Source organism: Echeneis naucrates, chromosome 1 (assembly GCF_900963305.1).
Source record: "Echeneis naucrates chromosome 1, fEcheNa1.1, whole genome shotgun sequence".
In the NCBI taxonomy this organism is placed as follows: domain Eukaryota; kingdom Metazoa; phylum Chordata; class Actinopteri; order Carangiformes; family Echeneidae; genus Echeneis; species Echeneis naucrates.
The window spans coordinates 6,436,549-6,457,637 of NC_042511.1; the positions used below are offsets into that span (position 1 = coordinate 6,436,549).

General features: G+C 41.5%; 2 protein-coding genes across 2 annotated transcripts; both read right to left on the minus strand.

Annotated features, from left to right (window-relative positions):
• Window positions 1-328: 328 nt before the first annotated feature.
• On the minus strand, window positions 329-3,892 carry rps15a (ribosomal protein S15a). Its single transcript, XM_029503738.1, has 5 exons — window positions 3,846-3,892; window positions 2,841-2,978; window positions 2,612-2,691; window positions 2,243-2,328; window positions 329-422 (listed from the first exon to the last, which is right to left on the minus strand). The coding sequence occupies exons 2-5, from the start codon at window positions 2,971-2,973 to the stop codon at window positions 329-331; spliced, it is 393 nt and encodes a 130-aa protein (XP_029359598.1). The 5' UTR covers window positions 2,974-2,978; window positions 3,846-3,892.
• A 3,865-nt stretch (window positions 3,893-7,757) lies between these two features.
• Window positions 7,758-14,196, minus strand: notum2 (notum pectinacetylesterase 2). The gene is made up of 13 exons (XM_029510110.1): window positions 14,181-14,196; window positions 13,815-13,881; window positions 12,952-13,473; window positions 12,777-12,829; window positions 12,090-12,185; window positions 11,913-11,973; window positions 11,197-11,309; window positions 10,939-11,041; window positions 10,366-10,554; window positions 10,090-10,190; window positions 9,356-9,503; window positions 9,183-9,230; window positions 7,758-8,827 (listed from the first exon to the last, which is right to left on the minus strand). Exons 1-13 carry the CDS (start codon window positions 14,194-14,196, stop codon window positions 8,524-8,526), a joined length of 1,821 nt encoding a protein of 606 aa, XP_029365970.1. The 3' UTR covers window positions 7,758-8,523.
• Between the last annotated feature and the right edge of the window lie 6,893 nt (window positions 14,197-21,089).

Below are 21,089 nucleotides of genomic sequence, written 5' to 3' on the forward strand. Positions count from 1 at the left end.
CAGTTAGGTGATTGCATGAGTAAGCAGTCATACCTTGCAGCCGTCACGTTTACGTGTATATGTAATTGATTTCTTGACAGCAAACAGTGAGCAAAGAATAACGTGAACAGTATTTTCGATCATGGTGTCAACTTTAGTTCTAATCCCGTTACAACACCCCCGGGTTCACCAAGGACTTTAACCTCATCCAAAGGACAGCCACTGAAACTGAAAAAAGTTGAAACCTTCTAAAAAGGCTCTCTCTCTACAGAAACTCTTGAATGAAATAAATCAACAGCAGACTACCAGCATTCCCCTGGTTGGCTTTTTATTTGCAGTTCTTTACATTTTAGAAAAAGAATCCAAGGATTTTGCCTCCTGTGTGTTTCCGTCTGGCCTCTTCATGGTCCATGATGCCAGCTGAGGTGGTCAGCACAATGTATCTGTGGAAGGAAAAGTCAAACTTTTAGCTGAATTCTTTAAACTACAAACTCACAATGTGACATTAAGATACACAGTGGGCAAACACGAGATCCAAGACATCAAGTTTAAACTTGTTTTCAGACCAACAATCAGTGCTAAGTATGGAAGCTTCTGAAATTTTCTCTATTTAAACAGGCTTCTATAAAAATGTATGGCTCAAACCTACTTCATGACCTGTGTTTCACCCAAGTTTACCAGATGAGGCCAATGGCAGAGGATGATGTCCCGTTGACAACAAGCTGATTTATTCAGAACATCTCAGACAGTAAATGTGAGTATCGCACAGCAAGTTATTTTTGACCACGTCGCCGAGAAGACAAAACAAAAACAGACTGAAGTAAAAAAATGAAGCCAGTCACCACACTGATCACCTGCAGATGACAGATTCAGTAATTGAAGCTTTGAATCAACCTCCACCCACTGCAGTGAACAAACACATTTACAAAACTGCTCACTCCCCTTGACACCAAGTAACTTCATTTTCAATACACAAAACAATGACAGTCTAACAGCTCCAGCCACCCCCCTAACTGTCACATAAAATGCACCTGTAAGACTGACTCCTATTTAATATTCACACAGTTCTTTAAGTGCACATCACTTTCTGAAACAACTTCCCGGTTTACGTACGAAACTCACATGGTCAATCTTTAACCATCAGCCTCACAGAATTAATAATGCATGAATACCAGTTAGTCTATACAACTAAACATTTAAGGGAATGTCTCCAAATACCAGATATCACTGTGTGTACAGGCCAGTAAGAGTGTGTATGCTACAAACTGCTTGTGAAAATACTTTATCATTCATACTCAGTCCCCCCTGAGAGTTAGAGTCCTGATGGCACGCATACAATGGTCCCCAGTGTTTATTATAGACATACTATTGATGATATCCTATGTCAGTGCTGCTCTCTTCACTGAAATTCAGACAATTGGCTCTATTATTTCTACATTATGATTATCTCATCCATTTCATCTACCCAACCGTTTCTAATTAATCCATCTGTCTGATGGATTTTTGCTTTTAATACAGAGGAGGAATCTCCCACAGAGCGCGTGGATCAGTTGTTACAAAGTGCAGCAACAGACAAGACAGCTATTTACTGGTTCCACAAGTCTTTAGCAGATGTGTGAAAACAAGGGGAACATCCAAACATCTAGGCACTAGGCAACTGTCCAATTGTAATTCATCTTTTCAAAACAATGTTTTTGCTATTTGCAAAGTAATGTTTATCAGTAGATATAGTATAACAGTATAAAGGAAAAAAACTGTCTTTGCTCATTTTTCTCTATATCAAGAAATACCAGATTTGATCAGCAATCTAAAAATCTGAATTTAAGAATCCCTAAAAACAAGCATTGACCAAAGTACAGCAAGGTGTAACAGTATGAATGAATGACAAAAGGAATCTTGAATCAAGAAAAGATTAATCTGTCCACTGATCTATCCATCTATATGCAACACCAATGCAGACGGCACTTAAAAAAAAAAAAAAAAAAATCCATCAGTAGTACCCCCCAAAAAAGTATCAAATTGATAATCTTAGCCTTAAAGCCCAAAGGCAATTTCTCTTATCAAGCATAATGGAGGACAAAGCAAGAGTTTTAACCATGACAGAATACACCTCACATTACTGCCATAAATCACTGACCACCTGGACTTGGTTCACGTCAACAAGCTTCAGGCCCAACTCATAGCTAGTCATGCCCACCATACACTACTGTGATGTGTCAGTTTATAAACAATACAAGAAGGAGTGAGTGCATGAGATTCTCACCCAAATTGTCTTGAGGGTAGCAGGTTGTTCTGCCATTTCTCCAGGTCCTTGAGCTGGAGATCAAAACGTGGACTGATCACACCACACTGAAAGGTGAAAAACACATTCACATTTAAAGTCACAAGACTGCATACTGATGTTTCATCTAATTTAAATTTGATAATCCATTAAAAAATGTAAAATGTTTCCACAAATCAGTTGAATGACTACAATCCTTGTGTGTGCACATGTGCTTGGAGCGGCATAGAGAGACTTTTTGCAGACGTTTTCCTGAGTACATTATGTGCAGGATAACACCAACACAAATTTTTAAAACCTCTAAGAAAGAGGTAAGCAAACAGGTTGATGAATTTGGCAGATGAGGTTTACCTTGTTCAGCCTGCCTGTGAGATTGACGACGATTTTTCCAGCTCTGTGGTCATCAATGATCTCAAACTCACCAATGTAACCTGGGGGCATAAGTAACCAAAGACATCAACTCAGCCCCTCGTCGATTCAATGAGCAAGTTCCTCAGACTCGATGGAGCACACATGGCATGACAGACAGGACATGACTATATGGACAGATTTGTTATGTCTTCAGTCAGCTGCAACTCACCGTGCTTCATCATGACGGTTAGGAAGCGCACAATAACCTTGGAGCAGGGCCTGATGAGGACCTGGCGTTTCCCACGCTTCTCAGCATTGTTGATGCATTTCAGCGCATCTGCCAGAACGTTCATGCGCACCATGATGCCTGCAGACAGACACAGAGAGGAAAGGTGAAGGTTAAACACAACACAGGTGAACCTGAACTAAGGTGACTGCGTTCCTAATCGAGCCTCACATGTAAGCACACACTTTTACCAGTCGAGAGTACAGCGATGAGCCATTTCTCGTTAGTCTGTGCTACTGGAGCAAACCCTCGAGTTGGTTTTCCTTTAAAAACACGACCCCAAAACTAAAACCTGAACTTGTTACTTTCAGAGTGAGAAACGTTGAAACTCAGCACAGCCTTGCTAGCACTGTGAAAACCGCGCTGCCTTATTGGATCGGACGCTATCATTAGCAACTAGGCTAACCCCAACCCTTCACTAATAGAAGTGAAAAACTTGAAGTGTTTCCTAAAAACAGCTGACATTGCAGGTAGCAGACGCTGCTGCTGCTGCTGACTGAGACACGGTGGAAGAGTCCGGCACTGAGCAGACTCCCATTAGAGCATGGTCCTTCAGCAGACAGCAGCTACTTAGCCTCACCGGCTAAATTAGCCGCGCAGAGCTCACGCTAAAATTACGATAACCAGGCACAAAATGTGTTGCACAATCATGCCCCCGGTTAATTTGGGAGTTTCATTTTTTCGGCGTAAAAAGGAGCTTTCTCATCGGTAAGGCCAACAATTGTTCAAGGCGCTGTGAACGCACCCGATCCAGGGCCGTACGGAAAGACACTTGGATCAAATCTAAAGCCCAAATGTGACAAATCCCTTCATCCGATCCAAACGATAATCCCCCCAAATCATATCTGCATATATTCGCTTTAAAATGGTCGGATAAATTCACTTTATAACATTCTGATGCTTTAGATACTCTAAAGATTGAAGGTGACAGTGGAAAAGACATCTTACCGGTTCTGCAATATGGCGGAAAGAGGAAGTAGAAAGGAACCGCACTGAAATATGGGTAAAAATCAAAGATTTCCTCAGGGGAAGATGACCCGCACCCTCATCAAAACGATGTTTCTATTGTTCCTGATGGGGAATTTTGGGGAATATTGGGCCATCATAGATTATATAAAATTGCAGATATTTTGTTGACAAATATATAAAGTCTATTTGTGAATTCGTTAAGAATTAATTTGAGAGGTTTTATTGAGTATTTCTTAATACACATGTAGTTTTGACAATCTCAACAAAGAGCTGCCTGAACACGTTTTACTGGGCCAATGTATACAAATGTTAATGTTGCAACTTGTCAAATAGTGTTAGTGAGAGCTTTGGTAAATTAGTTTCAGATTTGTAAAGCAGCGCCACCCAACATTCAGGATGAATGACTGCATCCATCGAGATCTGCCCCCTTCTGATGCAGCTGTCTTCACCATATCAAATCATTTTCAACTGAATGAAAGATGACAAACGATCGTAAAATTAAATCAAATGCAATATTTTTACCACATTTTTCTCCAAACTGAAAATAACAGTGTTTTTTTTTTTTGTTTGTTTTGTTTTGTTTTGTTTTTTTGTTGTTGTTTTTTTTTTTGCAATTACAATCAATTTTCTCTCTGTCTTCTCTTCTCTAGCCTGCTGGTCTTTGTACCTCAGTAACTTATGTGTCCCTCAGGCATACAAAATGAAACAGGCTTCTCTCTGTTTTGTGTCCCTGTCATCCCTGTGACTGATCGAACAGTCAGTAATGGACAGTTTGCCGCTGTACCAGAGACAGGTTAAACAGAGGAATGAGCTCATAGTCCTGGGCTAAACAGTGATGAAATAGGTTTTCTCTTTCCTTTCTTTGCCAACCTGGCTTGTTATTAAATTTAATTGTGTTCCTGGAGGCAAACATAGACCTAAGAGAGGAAGAAGGGTTATAATCCTAGCTTGAGGGCTGTGGCAACACCGGAGCTGGTCCAGTACTCCCTAAACACAGGACCCAGTGATCTCTAACGGACACAGACAGAGAGAGGGGGGGGGGGGTAGATGTAACATTTTCTGTGTATGCATCATCTGTAGGAACTGTCTGCGTGTCTGTGCTAGTTAGTTGTCTGAAACAATTGTTATTGTTATAATCAACAGGTTAGCAGTCCAGAAAGATAGAAGCAAAGGACATCTTTTTCTCTGTGCAGGTTTTCTGACATATTACAAATACTCAGCTGCTTTATGGAGGAAGAGGAGGCCGAATTTAATATACCAGTTCATTAAAAGTGAAAACATATATAATTATTTCAGTATTTAATTAATTATTTCACGGTCCTGTTACTTCCTGAATTTATTTTCTCTGTCAAACTCACCCATCGAAGTTTGACCTCCTTGGTTACTGTTGCTACGCCTTGCTCAGCTGGCTGGCAGCCTTTTTTGTAAGCAGTGCATTATAGCGCCAATCAGCAGGCACAAAGAGATTGAGCCTGTCCAGCTGAACCTAGCTGAGTCGTGCCTCACTGTTGGTGAAGTTGTCAATTATCTCAACTTTTCAGCCACCCAGACATCTGTTTTCCAGTATGTAATGACACCAGTAGCCACATGGGGCTGCTAGTCAATTTACTCTTGCATGCTTTGATCCCTGGTCTCAGCAACAGGACATCAGCTGTTTGGGAGGCATTGAACATCATAACACATATCTACACAAAACCCATTTTAAAACAGAGTTAATCACAGTTTGACGGTCTATATGACGTCGCCATGGCTTTTCAGTGTGATTATGATTTTTATCTATGCTGACATTTCTTGACTTGGATGTGATTATTGAGGCTAGAGGACTGGTTGCATACCTGAATTTGTATTACCTGAAAGACACAAAATAATAAGGAAAACTATTGATATCAGGAAAGTTAGTGACACAAAGAACCAGTAACACTGAACGGTTTCACTGTCTATAGATTTTAGCCAAGATTGATTGTTTTTATTGAAAGAAAGATGACTGAAACCAACCAGGGTCAGATCATCACCCAGTCTGTTCTGCCGTGCATAAGGCCTTAATTGGCAAACTAAAGGATGAGGATCTGTCAGGTTTCCCTCAGGTGTGAGGTAACACAGGAAGAACTCATAAAATCCAATTTTCATTTTAAAATTAACAATCTCTCAGTCAAAGTTCCACTGAGGCGTAGACTGTAAATTAGGATGGACATAGCCTCTGTGACCCATAGCTTTCTGATTAGGGCTGATGAATGTCAGAGTGGGCTGGCCTGCCATCACCATCATCTCTGACTCCAAAGACAGAGGGAGGACGCAGAAGGGGCAGTGGCTTGTGTCCACCATAGGGGGGACATACCTTCATAACTCAGGGTTTTACAATAATTAATAAAATCTAAATAGGTGAATTAGACAAAACATGTCTCCTATGTTGATCTGAAGGAAGAAATGAACTGTAGAGGCATAAACAAAAGCAACTAGACTTGGATTTGTCTAAGAAGACATTTGACCTCTTATCCACGGGGATTCATCAGTTCACACATTATGTGTTGAGAACTTTCCTACAAATAAAGGAAAGAGAGAACGCTTACCTTACTCTAACATCTCTGAAAAATACACACACGCACCTGTAGACTTCGATATTTGATTTTCATTCAGTATGTATTGGAACTGGTGTTATAATTTTATGATTATTTAAATCAAAGATTGGACTCTGTGCCAATCATTGGACTGGGAGATGTCGAGAAGTAGGTGACCGTGGCTCTGTGTGCACTGGCTGCTGAATGCCAAGACATCAGAGAGAGTGAGTAATCAGAGGTCAAGTCTGCTGCCAGGTGTTGGTATCGGGAGGTGATGGGCAGCTGATGTAAAAGACTTTGTGGCCTTCTTGGAAACAGCGGCTGATGAAGTGATGTTCGCTGTTGCTGACAACATGAGCAGCTGTCAGGACAATGACAGGAATCCTGCAAGAATCCTGCGAGATCTCACCACCAAAATGATTGAGCAACGCTCAGAGTCTGAGGAGCTGGACTCTCTCAGCCATCTAGCTGATGTTCCAGTGATGCCGCATCCATTATGAGTGACTTACGAGAAGGTTAACAGTTTTGTGTCTCCTGTCTCCAGATATTAAAGGGCTTTCTTGCTAAGGTATTGGCCTTGTTATCCCCACAGAGTCCACCTGCCCACTTTGTGGTATGTTGCTTCTGATGTTTTGGATATCACAGTCAACAGCATGAAGAAAATATGCCAGAAAAAGGAATCAAGGTTGGCGACACTCACAGTCCACAAAGAGACAAAAGTAAAAGAAGAGCGAGTCAACTCTACAGTGACTAAAGTGAAATTGGCTTTGAAAGAAGAACTGCAAGACTTTCTTAAAAAAATTGGGAGGATGACCAGGTAAAGCAGATTAAATCTGGTGCTGTCAGCACTCTGTAGCATCAGCTCGACATCCTCAATAACAGTAAGGAATGATCAACTCTAACTAACCCTAACCCATCTTCTGCCAGCTCTTGATGACTTCTCTGAGCTGTCCATTGTCTGATCTTGTCAGTGCATCTGAGAAGATCGGTTTGTTCTGTGGCTGTGGCCTGGAGAAGCTGTGAAGAAGCTCAGGCGACTCTTTCCCGCTCTGTTCACCTGGGGGTATTGGTCTGGCTCTAGAACGAAAAGAACTTGTGAATTTTAACCATCCTCAGCAGGTCAACAGTGCACCGCCACCACAGAAGAAGAAACATCACTGATACAAAGAAAAGCCCCGCTAAAATGGAAAAAAACAGACTTGAATGAAATGCAGAATATATTGTCAGAGCCAATTTATTTTTATTTCTTACACGTGCAACAACTCAGTCTGATGCTTATTATCAGCAGGTACAAGTCAAATCCTTATCATATGACATAGTTATTACAGTACCTAGATGGAAATATAACATACAGTAACATCTGCAAATGCCTGGGAAAACTAGCATGACATTGTGAAAAAGGCTGGTTTTAAATGGTTTGATGGATTGCAGTATGTAATCTGTAGTATATTTATATATATATATATATATGTAAGTATATTTCTAATAGATCATCCAGTAGTTGTGAGAACATCATTGAAGTTTCATCTCATACCAGCCCACACAGAAATATACTAATAAGTACTCATCAAAAGTATAACTGTTACATATAAAGAGCATAAATAAACCTTTATTTGAAGCAATATCAAATACTACTGCAGTATGTGGTGTGCAGAGGTTTTATGGTTCCCATCTAATCAACATGTTTGTGCATCTGACAGTTGGCCTGTGCCTCTATTCATTAAAGTAACCTAAACTCTACTACCCTGTTCTGCAGTTGAATTTTCATGTTGAGTGATCGGGATGAAAGTCTGGTGTAGATGGTACAGTATGCCAAGCCATCTGCTAAAACTCCTCAGAAGTGAAACACCGACAGTGAACGCCTAAAGCTTTGTCCCCTGGTGTCCAGTAGAGGGAGAGCCAAACCACTCAGACCTACAGCGACATACCCACCATTGAAGTCACCAATTAAACACACATGGAGCATAATGGAATGCTGAGCAGCACAAGATGCAGTAACCAGATATTTGTACTATTTCTATGGTTACATTAAAATTTCAACATATTTTTTTCCTCCTAAGCCTTTGCCTGGCCATCTTTTAGGCTGCAATCCGCCTTTACACTTAGCCACCATTGCTGACCATGCTGGCAAGAGAACCTTCAGCTCCCTGGGGATCTAAGCCGAGCTTCTGGAGGTCAAGGCCCATGGCGACCAACATCTGGAGCAGGGTGAGCTCCTGCTGGGTGGCCTGGTCCACCAGGGCTGGGCAGGTGGGGTTGCACTGGGGCCACTGACAGGTGTCCACCAGGTGGAAAGGACAACCTCTGGCAGGGGTCCTGTTGTTACGCGTTGCCTCCAGACTCCGATCCCAGCACTGCAGTGCCCGCGGCAGAGAGGTGCCTCTGACTTGGAAAGTCATCCAATTACTAAAAGAACAAAAAGAAGTCAGGGATTAGAAAAAAAAAGGAAGGCAAAAGAATAGGTAAGTTACTAAGAACAGGGAAGTATAATGCAGCCTCCCATCACAAGGTTTGCAGTTTGCGTTGGATACTTTGGCTCTTTGGTGTCTCAGCTAACAGCAAAACAGCAACCGCAAGCCTGAGGTCCTACATTAGTGCACCAAAAGTGAGTGTGTTCAAGGGGCACCCAGGGGGTTAGGGTGTGAAATTGCATTGAACATGAAGTGACAGGATGAACATGTAAGCAGAGACAGCAGTGCAATCTCAATAAGTAACAAGCAGCTTACAAGAAACAAAAGAGGCTTCAGCTAGCAACGCTTACCTTTTAGTGATAACTGTGTGGGAAAGGCAGGACGGGGCAAATGCAGCTCTGAAAAATACACACACGCACCCGTACACTTCGATTCATCTTTCTTTTTACTTTATTTTATTCGGTGTGTATTGGAACTGCTGTTATCATTTTGTGTTTATCCAAATCAGTGGCTGGGAACTTACGTGACATCTCTCAGGGAGCTCTTGAGCTCCTGGCCCAGGTTCCGTATGTACTGCCACTGCTCCTCAGACAGACTCTGCCCTCCCATGTAGATGTTCTCCACCCTCAACTGCTCCTCATCGAACAGCCACTGCACAACAAACAGTGGGGCTGCAGGGGACATGGAGTTCATCATGAAAGCCACTCTAATCAGTGTGTTTTCATTAAAAACAAGTCACTCATGGGGAGCGTTGTTTCTTTTAATCATATTGGTTTACTCCATGACTTTATTGTTTTGTCTCAATGTCACAGTTCTCATTAGCATTGTCTTTATTAGCAGCAGCAAAATTGAGCAAAAAGAAAAATGTTGGACCACTTGGCATTGTTTTGGAGGGAACACAAACCAATAGCTTGTTTTGTTTGGAGAACAATTTGCAAATTGTCAAGTTCAGCTTGCAAATCGACAAATTATGCACATAGTGTCTTAAAAATTAAGTGCGGGCAAACTCCACACAGAAAGGGCCCAGGTCGGGGAACTTCACCCGCAGCCTTCTTATTGTGGGGCAACAGCGCTAACCACTATGCCGCTGTGCTGCCTGCAGGCAAATGTTTGCCAGCTAAAATCTTTGTATTTCTTCAAGAGGGTTTCACCAACATTGGCCATTAGTATTTCAAATGCATCAAACTGTAAAATATCACATTGCAGAAATCAGTGTTATATACACCATGACAAACCTAGGTACCAAGCAGCACTCACAGGTCAAGGTAGAGTAAAGTCTATGTCCAAAAAAGCACTGCCACTCTTCTCCTCTCTTATAGAGTTGCCGACATCTATCAGGAACAATGCCATTCCACAGCCTGAGAAAAAAAAAAGATAAATCTCATAAACACAAATTTTAACCCCTTTTTGTACGAATCCTTAAAAACCAAAGAAAAAACTAAACTTTGTAAAAGCACTTTTTCAAATTTTGCCTCTGTCCAATGACTCCTAGCCTTGAATGGGTACCGGTGTGAGAAGGATGCACATCTTAACCTGAGTCCTATCTTGATGGCGTCTTCAGGTGAGCAGGAAACAGTCTCAGGACAATTAGGTGATCTCTGGTGCTTACTCTCTAAGAACCAGCCAGAATCCACAAGTCCTCGGACCTGAGCTTCTGCCCCGAGCAGCTCCAGCTGACTGGCTACTCGCTCAATGTTCAGCAAAACACCCGTCCCACCCGCGCTGTAGGGGTCGCAAACATCAGTAAATAGTTTGGCTGTAATAGAGATGCTTTTGTTTGGGCTATCAAACTGACAGCATGTGCCAATACGGAAGTGGAAATTTAGCAGCTTTGCATTCATACAGTGTATCTTGTTTTAGAGGTTGGGGTGTCACGGCAGCCATGTTGTTAACCTGGGGGGGGTGTTCACCATTACAGTGCAAGGCCCTTTAATAGACATTATGTCACTGTCCATAGTTGACTAAATGAATCAATGAATATCTTTATTGTCGACCAAAAATAATGTTTATTGTTGGCCACAGGCATGGTCCAGATGGGACAGGGATGCAGGCTCCCGTCCAAAAGCTGTGATCAGCAACGTAGGCCAAGTAATAAAACATGCTCACCTTGTACCAGACAGCATTACAACTTTGGCTTGCTTTATTCCTTTGGGGATGAGGTCTTTGATGACCTCGCGGATGATCAGGGATCCCATGAAGGTATACTCAGCTGATAAAAAATACAGAAAGAAAATGTTTGGGAGGACTACATACAGAAAGGTTACTGTGACTAACTGTGTCCTCTTTTCACCAAGGTAGACACAGATCTGCCACTGTTATGAGACATCCTATCAAAAAGATCTTTGAGAATGTGATTAAACTTACTTGCATTTGTATTCATCTCTCTCTCTTTCTCTCTGCCTTGCCGTGGCCTTGGAGGAGGGGTTGGGGCAGGTCCAGTGCCACTCCATACATCACTTGAACAGTATGGGATGAACCTGCAGAAAAGGGTGCATTTGTTTGTTTGCAGCAGTGAGACACCATCAAAACAACGTCTTTCTCCCATAAAAAATTAACTCATCGAGCTGCAGGGTGTCTAATCTGTCACATTTCAGGGTAGGATACGATGAGCCACTGCAAACTACTGGCCACCATCAAATAAAGCACCAAAAGTGTCGTGGATGAGTCTTTTGGCGTCTTTTATAAGGTAGTCTTTTATTCCTACCTTCCTTCCCCTCTTCTTTTCATTTGTAAAAGGAGGGCTGCATTATTTCTTCAATGAAGTTGTCTTACTTTACAGCTGCACTAATGAAGATTTTCAACAAGAGATCAAATTATGTGTGATGACAAAAGACCAGAGAGGATTCTCACTCTACAGGTCTCCTGAGGTCTGGAGTACTTTTAGTTTGTCACAGGTACCAAAAAATCAATTATGTGAAAATCAGTTTGAGGTACAAACAAAAAGACCATAGAGTTTTTATTATGACAGCCATTAGATTATATTTTAACGTGCACAGCACTGTGAACATTTCACAAATGTCGACCATCTGCACAGACACCTTCAGTAGCAACAATAACAGTAAGGATGCACAGACACTTACACAATGTTTGCATTATTCCAATGTGGGTTCTCCTCTACTTGAGAGGACAGTATTCCAGTTCCTGTAAATCCAGCAGAGACCAGACAGATGTCCTTTTATGTAAAGGGATTATGTAAAGAAAGTCACACTCTTGGCACATGTATGACATGCTTTTTAAAACATGGCCAGCTGACCTACCTCTTTTTGTTTGGGGCCACCCTGCTGAGCTCATTAGTCGGGGGATATTTTGGTACCTGGAATCACAGGTCTCTTTGCTGTAGCAGCACCAGCCACCTAAAAATAATAGAAACTAATATGAGATATCTTGTGCAGCACAGGAGACCTTCATTAGCCCATCATTTGGGCCTGTGAGGAATGAAAAGGGAAAGCAATGCACCTGTTGACTGGTTTGCTGATACATTTACATTTACATACATTTACTCACAGTTTGAATGCAGAAGACAAAGTCGTTACGTTAACGAAATGTCAGATCCTGGTTTTTGGCAGCCTTTCATCTTGTGCATCTTACAAATACAACAGCACTATGATATATATGAAGCAGTTGACTTTGACTTCATAAATTTAACAAAACCAGTTTACTCAACACTATTGCATAGAGCAATACACTCACAAAGCCTAACTCCTTTCACTTTAACCTGGTAAAATGCTTTTGCTGTGGATCGGTTTCACTCTGAAGGAGGAACAATCCACATGAATATTCCCCATCTGAAGTCCATCAAAGAGACAAGCAACAACCAAAAAAGGAGAAAACACAAGATGATGGGACAAGATGACATCCCCATGAAAATTCCAGTGGGGGCATCGCGCCAAAACAAGTTGACCTTTAGGGACCAAAATTATCCAGTTGGGTTTTTAAATACTCACCTTCCAGAAATAACAACCATCGGCGGCTTCCTCTGAACTCCTTTAGGTAAAACCTGTGGAACCACAATTGAACAAAAATTAGGAGATAGTCATGAGAAACGTTGATGTTATATGTAACTGGTAAATCGCTGTATGACTCAGCAGATCATAAACAAAAATAATCAAAACATCTCACCCAGCCGCTGTTCCATCATTGCACGTAACTTGGGTGTTCTTCAGGAAGTGCAGCCTCATATCATCTGTCTGTTGCCCAGCTGCTCGTGCAGCAGCAGTGCCCTCTCGTCCTGCTTCAGCTGTGCCTCCGGTGGCTCTTGTGCTTCCAGCACCTCTTGTGCTTCCAGTGCTTCCAGTGACTCTTGTGCTTCCAGCACCTCCAGGGACCCGTGTGTTCCCAGCACCTCCAGCAACCCTTGTGCCTCCAGTGCCTCCAGTGCCTCCAGTGCCTCCGGTGCCTCCAGTGCCTCCAGTGCTTCCAGTGCTTCCAGGATTCAGATCAACTGCAGGGGGTGACTGAACATCTCCTTGGTTCCCAGTAGATTTCTTGGTGGACTTGCCACTGGCCTTTGCATTGCGGTTGTTCTGACACCAGATTCCCCCGAGCAAAAGCAAGAAAGCAACCTGGCCCAGTACCTTCATATCTGTGGAAACATGAGAGAAAGTATTCAAATCAAAAAGAAAACATTTACTTACTTGTAATCTGTTTTGTTATGCACCTGCAGCCATGAAAAATGACTGCTAGCTACTACTAGGATCCACTCTGATCACCCATAGATTGTTATCTAAATTAAATCCCACACTTGTGGACAGAAAAAATAGCTTACCCCTCTGAGAAGAATCAGCTTTGAAGACTGCTGCTGTTGCTGAGGCACCTTGGGGTCAGGCCGATAAGTGGAGTTGAGAGTGAGAGGTTCAGAGCGCAGTGACCCGGTGTGAGAGGAGGTTGCCAGTCATGAGTGATGAAGTTTTGACCAGGTTTCGATGAAGCTTGCAAATCAACAGTGAGCTTTATAGTGCCACCATATGGATCAGATTTCCTACCGTTTTCTATCGCAGCTCGTGCCAGGCCCTGAGATAAACTGCTGACGACACACCACGAGGGGAGGTACTGGAAGGCAAGTAGCAGGGAGAAAGGAATAACACACACGTTTCTTCACACATATTTCAAGTCACTGCACACACCCACCACCCGGCAGGTTCTCATCTGACCATGCCTCAAAGAACAAGCTTCCTTTCTCCCCATCCCCTCCAATCTTCTTCCACCCACCGCCAACCTCTGATTCCCAGTGATTTGATTTAAACATCTACATGGTTGGCATAACTGCATAACAACTTTTCATGGTATATGGCCTGGAGGTCACTGGAGCCCACACCTCAAACACTTTCCAACACGGGAGTGAATAGTACCGTAAGGTTCCCGCATGGTCAACAATTTAGTCGACACTCTCAAGGCACAGGTGGTTAGGGTTACTACACATGCTCCCAAACTTTTCTCCACTGTGTCTACAGTAGAAATAACAATAAGAGAAAATAGCCAAATAACAGGCCCTGGACTGTGTTAATCTCCTGCAGAACAACCATTATATGTTTTGTTTGTCTTTTAATGATTACATCATAAGAATATTCATTTGTATTTTTTTATATTGTAATATAAAATAATAATTCATCCACAATGGGAGAAGAAATAGAAACTCAAAACCCCTGAAATATGTGCTTATAATTCATCTGTATGCAATTGTTGAAATTAGAACAAAACTGGCTCCACAGTGATTTTAATCAATGAAACTTTGACTTCTGACATCTGAGTTGTGACTGGGACTACTGCTAACAAAGTCTTAAATGGGATTTCGTGGAAGTGTGGCTTTCTGTTACACACCATAAGAAATCATGATTGCAGAGTAAACAATTTCACCAACTTGAAAACTTTAAATATCTCTCCATAATTGTAAAATATACTTTTACATGGATGACATAGATTTATACATATCCCTGATTCTTTTTAATCTACCACTGAGAATTTTATGTTCTCCAGCGTTGCAATATATTGGAATTTTATTAATGTTATTCTTATCCTTAAGAGCAATATGTACATAAGACATGCTGGTTACATTGCTGAGGCAGCTCTAAATTAGAGGGTGTGAGGGATATGTTGCTATTTCCACTCTGAGACTTTGAGAAACCATTTATTTAATTGTAATTATAATAATTTCTAATTTTAATATTTCAAAGTCAGTTTCAAATGGCGATAACACAAATGCTCAGAGTACAGAGCAGTTAGATTAAAACTTCACAATCCTTAAAAGGTTTCGTGCAGTGGGTGGTGAGGTGTCTTTACCTCCAGTTGTGTCCCTCTTTCCCAGGCTCCTTGGTGGCAGGTTAGTTTAGCTTTCCTTTGGTGAAGAAAGTGACAGAGTGTTTGAAACTGATCTGTGAGTGTCCCCACTGGGATGGCTGTAGGGTGACGTACCACCAATTGCTGAGGAGATCATGAGCCCTAGGGCTCTGAAATTCTCATCAATGAAATGCACACCATCCTGACGTGTCAATCACAGCCAATAATGATCACTAGGGAGGCCAGGGGCTGCGTGGGGCTGCGTGGGGCTGCATGGGGCTGCATGGGACTAAAGGACTGCAGTGTAGCAGGGAGTCTGCAATTGAGCGAAGCACAAAGGACAAGATTAAATACATTATAATTAAGACAATCTTGCAATCCCTGTAGGAGACAGAACACAGTGGCAACAGCAGATTCACTCAGCATGCAAACGTGAAATATAAAACGCGTGAAGGGCTGTGCAATTATTTTGGTCTAAAAGGTACTCATGAAAACGTGCTCGTGAAAAAGTGCACTGTAAAGCACTCACTTTTATTCTGGGTGCAGCATATAGCTCTTTTGGCAAACTCAAACAGTACGTACAGTATACAGCATGATGTCTGCAATAATCATGCAACATTTTCTAGACTTATAAACACAGCAGACAGATTTATCAACATTTGTCTTTTTGCTTTGGCAGGGGAAAAAATGGTATTTTGTCTCATTCTCAAGCATTTCATGCTATTTTAGCTACTTTCAACTATGGCCAGAAAGAAAACAAAACTACTCAGAAATATGTCTGTGAGATCATTGGCACCTACGTGCAATAAAAAGGTACCCTAAGGACATCACTATACTGAATTTGATCTACCGAGCTGAAAAAATGTTCATTCCTTCAGTTGTCTTGAAGCATGCACACCACCATCTGTCTTCCCAGAAATCAATGCAACAATCTGTTTAACAGATACCTCAAATAGCTGAAAAGCAAAAGAAGTTGCAGTAAATCTATCACTGTTTCTCCAGAATGTCATGAACAGAGAGACGGCATTGCTGCTATTTTGCTTTTCTTTTGACATTAGGTTGGACAGAATGATACGTTTTTCACGCGAGGCTTCAGATCACTGGATTAGAGTGAGTTTGTGTTCGACACCTCCAGTGTTTCAACTCGGAGAACCTGTAATGGGTCAAACATTGTCACCATCGGCATCTGCAGACACACACTCACACACCACACAGTAAAGTGAGACCTGACACACTTGACTGGATCCCCTTTACCTTTGAAAAACAAACATTTTGCTCCCATACGAGGCCCAGGAGACATGTTGAACTTCATCTTGACAGGGGCAACAGCTTGACCCCTGTGCATAGGAGGCATTCTTTCTCCTCCTCTGTTGTTATTTTTCACAGCCAACCTACAATGTCAGGACGCCTAAAGCCCGGGTGGTCCGGGCACTTAGTCTGCTGAGCATGTGTGTCATCACCAGCCTCGAGCTGAGGGCTTCGGCCTGGGAGCGTGAACATTTGTCGGCTGATGGCTTCAAACAACAAGCCAGAGACAGCAGTCATATGCTGGATTCTTACACCTGCACCTCAGTGCAGAAAGATTGTGACTCACTGGTAACAACTCCAAACAAAATCCAACCACATGGACAACAGATTGAAACCTTGAAGGGGCTTAATCAATGAGGTCTTGTTTTGGTACATATTAAAACACCTGTGCTGTATCAAGAAAGAAAGATGAAAACCTTCAAATAAGTTTGAGATCAAACCAGCTCCCCTTGTCACGTGTGATTCGACAATCGAACAATAATATTAATCTGAATTCATGTTATCACCAGCAGTGGAGGGCATAACTGGTGGGAAAAGGGCCATGATTAATAGGAGATGAGGCTTGCATTTGTTCAAGCTTCTGGATAACAAGAGATGAGAGATTTGAGCCCCCACCAGAGAAAAACCGCCAGAGCTCCCCATTCAATCAGTGAGGACAGATGATGGGGTCTTAGCAGGATCGGTAAAATGCTGTGCCACTGCAGGAGGGTAGCAGCTGGAGCGGGCGAAACAATCCCAACAACCAGGTGTTAGGAGACCTTGCGTGGTGACCTTCTGCAAACTGCCAATGCATCAGTCTGATAGATGGAAGAGATGTTGGCGGCAGGGATACAGGGGGCGGGGGGATCGCAACATGCATAGAAAAGGATAAGTGAGAAGTGTTTGGATTTGAAAGACTGCAGCTCATTCTGCCAAACTCTTCACAAACAACTACATGTTCTCTCCCCTTTACTTTTTAATTATCATCGTCAGAGTAGAATATTTTCCTTTATGAACCACAACCACAATTCTAAAGCACCAAACATCAGACCAAACTAAAACCAGAGAGTTAAAAGAATCCCTTCACAAACACAACAATTACACAGTTTAAATACTCTCTTCACAGGTCCTGCTACCTCGGTGGGTTATTCATTAAGAGGGGACAAACATACTGTGGTGGAGTGAACAAGCTATAAGTTTCTTTTGAGCTGATGACACAGTTGAGCAGTAACGTGGCCTTGGAGTCATGCGGGATGAACCACCGGGCTTGTCGGTGCAGTGATGGATACCAGCATAGACACCATGCTCAACTCCAACATTAGACAACAGGTCCTTCACATAAATCCTGTCTTACGATCGGCAACGCAACTATCTGAGTGCTAACAACTGTGCAAGGCCCATCTGATAAGAAGATATACACACCTCAATGTCTAGTTGTGCATTTGACATTATTAAATGCCCTTAAAAGTAAGTGTCTGAGCACTTTGCGTAAATCAGTTAGTGACAGCAGCACAGCCAAGTTAGCAGTTCTGTCAGTCTGTTCTTAAGGAGAGCGCTCCTGGAGTGCCAAATGCAACACATCAGCATGCTAGAATGCTGATGTACAGCAGGTACAACGCTCATCATCACAGTTTAGCATGTTAGAAGGTATTTAGCCATGAGAAAAAGTACGAGACAAATAATAACTTTTTTTAAACTTCATTGTCAGAGTCACCTAAATGAGATCCCACGATAAATGTTAAATGAGCAAAATTTGATATTAATAGCAGGAACCAAAGTTTAGAGCTCACAACTTGATCAGGTGACGGCATGTCTACATGCCACTGACACAGTTTAGAGGAATAAAAGTCTATTTTAGAAAATTTACATTGATGAACCTTCCTCGAAGACTGACCTTGGTGTGTTTGTCTTTCTTCCAAAGCGATTGGTAGGTGGGCACCATCTGACAGGCCATAAATCAGAGATTCTAGCTGAAGTGATGTCACTGCTTTGCACTGAGCGTTGTCACCTCATGCTGCAAAGACATGTGGACACGTGATCACAACTCTTTCTAAACACACAACCCCCAAAAGATTTTTTTACTGGTTTAGATAATCAGATTCCCATGGGCATGCACATATGCATGATATACATCACAGCAGAGCAATTTAACCTATATTCACAGGTTTTATTTTCTTTTTTTTGGTTGAATAAAATGAAAAAGAAAAAAAAAATCCCTCACTTTCAGACCAAACCCGATTTATTTCAAATAAACTTAGTTTAGCAATTCTGTGAAGCATAGCAACTAAGGTTTGCAGTGACATAACATGTACAGTACTGGTCAAAGGTTTGGACACAGCGTCTCACTCATTTGAATGGGAAAGTGTGTCCATACTTTTGACTGGTACTGTACATGTATATGTATAGACATACTGCAGTAAAAATGTTTACTATTTATAGAGTTACCTGTTTTTCGGACCACTCTTTCTGAATACTTGACCTGGATTTCCCAAAATACGTGAAAAGCTTAAGTGAATCAGTTCAGCTGATGACCACTCACTCCTGAGAAGCCCTTGTTAAAGGATCAGGTACTACTACATACTCAAATAAGTATGCTGGATTCATTCATAAAATCTATGGTGACATGACAGTTAGTATCTGTGTTAGTTCGACTATACAGCTATGTGTGCTGTGGTCATCAGGTTAAACATATGATCACTATGTTAGCAGCGTCTTTATCAAACTGACTCCAATTATCAAAATGAGACACAGAATATGAAGCATATGAGAAGAATATATTTAAGTGGAAATACAACTACTTACCTTAAAAAGCACAAATGGTAAGTGATGTCCTCAGGGCACAAAGAAAACAATGTTTTGTTTTGTTTTTTTACAAAAACTTTTTTGGGTTGGTTGTGCTTGTATGCCAACAAGCATTCTATTTAATATAGTTTGTCTTACCTCTAACATAACTCCCCGAAAGACATACTCAAATCAGAGGATAGGAGATATTCTTTTAAAGGATGACTGCATTAAATACTTGCATATTAGTCAATTTACAAAATGTGAAAGAAAACGTTTTAAAAGTTGGCACACATTAAATTAACACAGTCAAACTCCAAGTTGCTGATCCTAACATGAAACAATATCTATTTAGGCCCCCGTGGCTACACATGGGCCTCGTGCTACCTATTAGTTACTATAAATCCCAGAAAGGCCTGATGACTGACAGTCTGCACATATTTAAGCCAAGAAGCAATACAATCTGTATCCGAAAGCTTTTATGACTCACAGGGATTTGTATTATTCATGCTGCTCAAAATTTACAGCCACAATTATTCACGGCTAGCAAGACAGTCCCAGTACAGTTAAGTTTTATTGCTCTCTTCAAATTCTTGATGCAAATTTCTCAGTCAGTTTAAGCAGATTCCTTCGGAGACAATTCTGAGAAAAGGACCTAAACAATTCACATGAAGTGTTGATGGCAATAGATAGAGAGAGATTCCAGCACCCTGATATACTGAAAATGTATTACATATAGGTATTGGGCATTACATCGAAGGTTTTGTTATGCCTAAAGTTAAACATGGCAACTAATTTAGATGTAGAGCTGATGGTTATTAACACCACTGCTGTGACTGAGTCATCACTCCTGTTTTTATTTACCTGTAATTTAATCACCCAAGATGGTTGTACGGATGGAGCTGTACATTTGTTGCTTTATTTAAACAGTTGCACTTTGCTATAAAACTGTCAGCGCTATTAATCTGGGGCTGAACTAGTGAATGATAGTCTACCTTTGATTTGCAAAGCCGCCAACTGTTTCGTGTTGCTTATGTCAAGTGGGTGACCTCCTAAGACCATTCAAGTGACTGTCATGCCTTTTCATCCATGTCACATCTAAACTAATTATGCTACACTTGTTTACCTAGTCCAGGTGAGAAAGTGAGAGTGTTTTTATAGATTTGAAAAAATACTCGTGATCAGCAAAATTAACCAATTATAATATAATATAATCTGTATGCTGTTGCTTATTACTAAGGGCAAATATGTATAAAAAGGGTTAAAGAATTGGCAGCCAAAGGACATGTCAGCTATCTCATCAGTTTCATCTTATGTGATTAATGTCATCATCATTTTATGGCATGATGAAATGCAGAGAGAAACCTCTGATCATTGAACTACACATTTTATGTAAGGGTCCAGGTTATTTACCCAAGTTTACATAAACAAGCATGGCAGAGAAGGGGTTGTATAACTTCAGCTTTTACTCGGCCTGATGGACAGTGAAGAGGAACCTATTTTTAAGGAATAGAGGCCATACGACACATTAACCCTTGAGGTCAGGTCTGATATGCAAACCCACCCCAGCTAAAATAACTCATCTGACCTCATACTGAGTAAAATAGATCAGAGCTTGTGAACCTGGGCAACAGCTCTGAGACAGTAATATACAGATGGGCGATCATTTCAAGTGAAAGCCTGAACCAATGAGTGGTGAGACATCTAATTAAGGCCCACTGAGCTCACTGAATGGTTTCAATTAATCTGATGAGATTATTGAGAAGAATCGCTTGTTCGGTGTTGGACAATCTATCAACGATCAAAAAATCTTGACAAACAGTCAGTGGGAGGCTGGAGGAACCTCTGGCATAAGATATATCAACTCCTCACCAGTGTAAATTGTTTTCATTGCAACATTATGGATTATGGTAGAA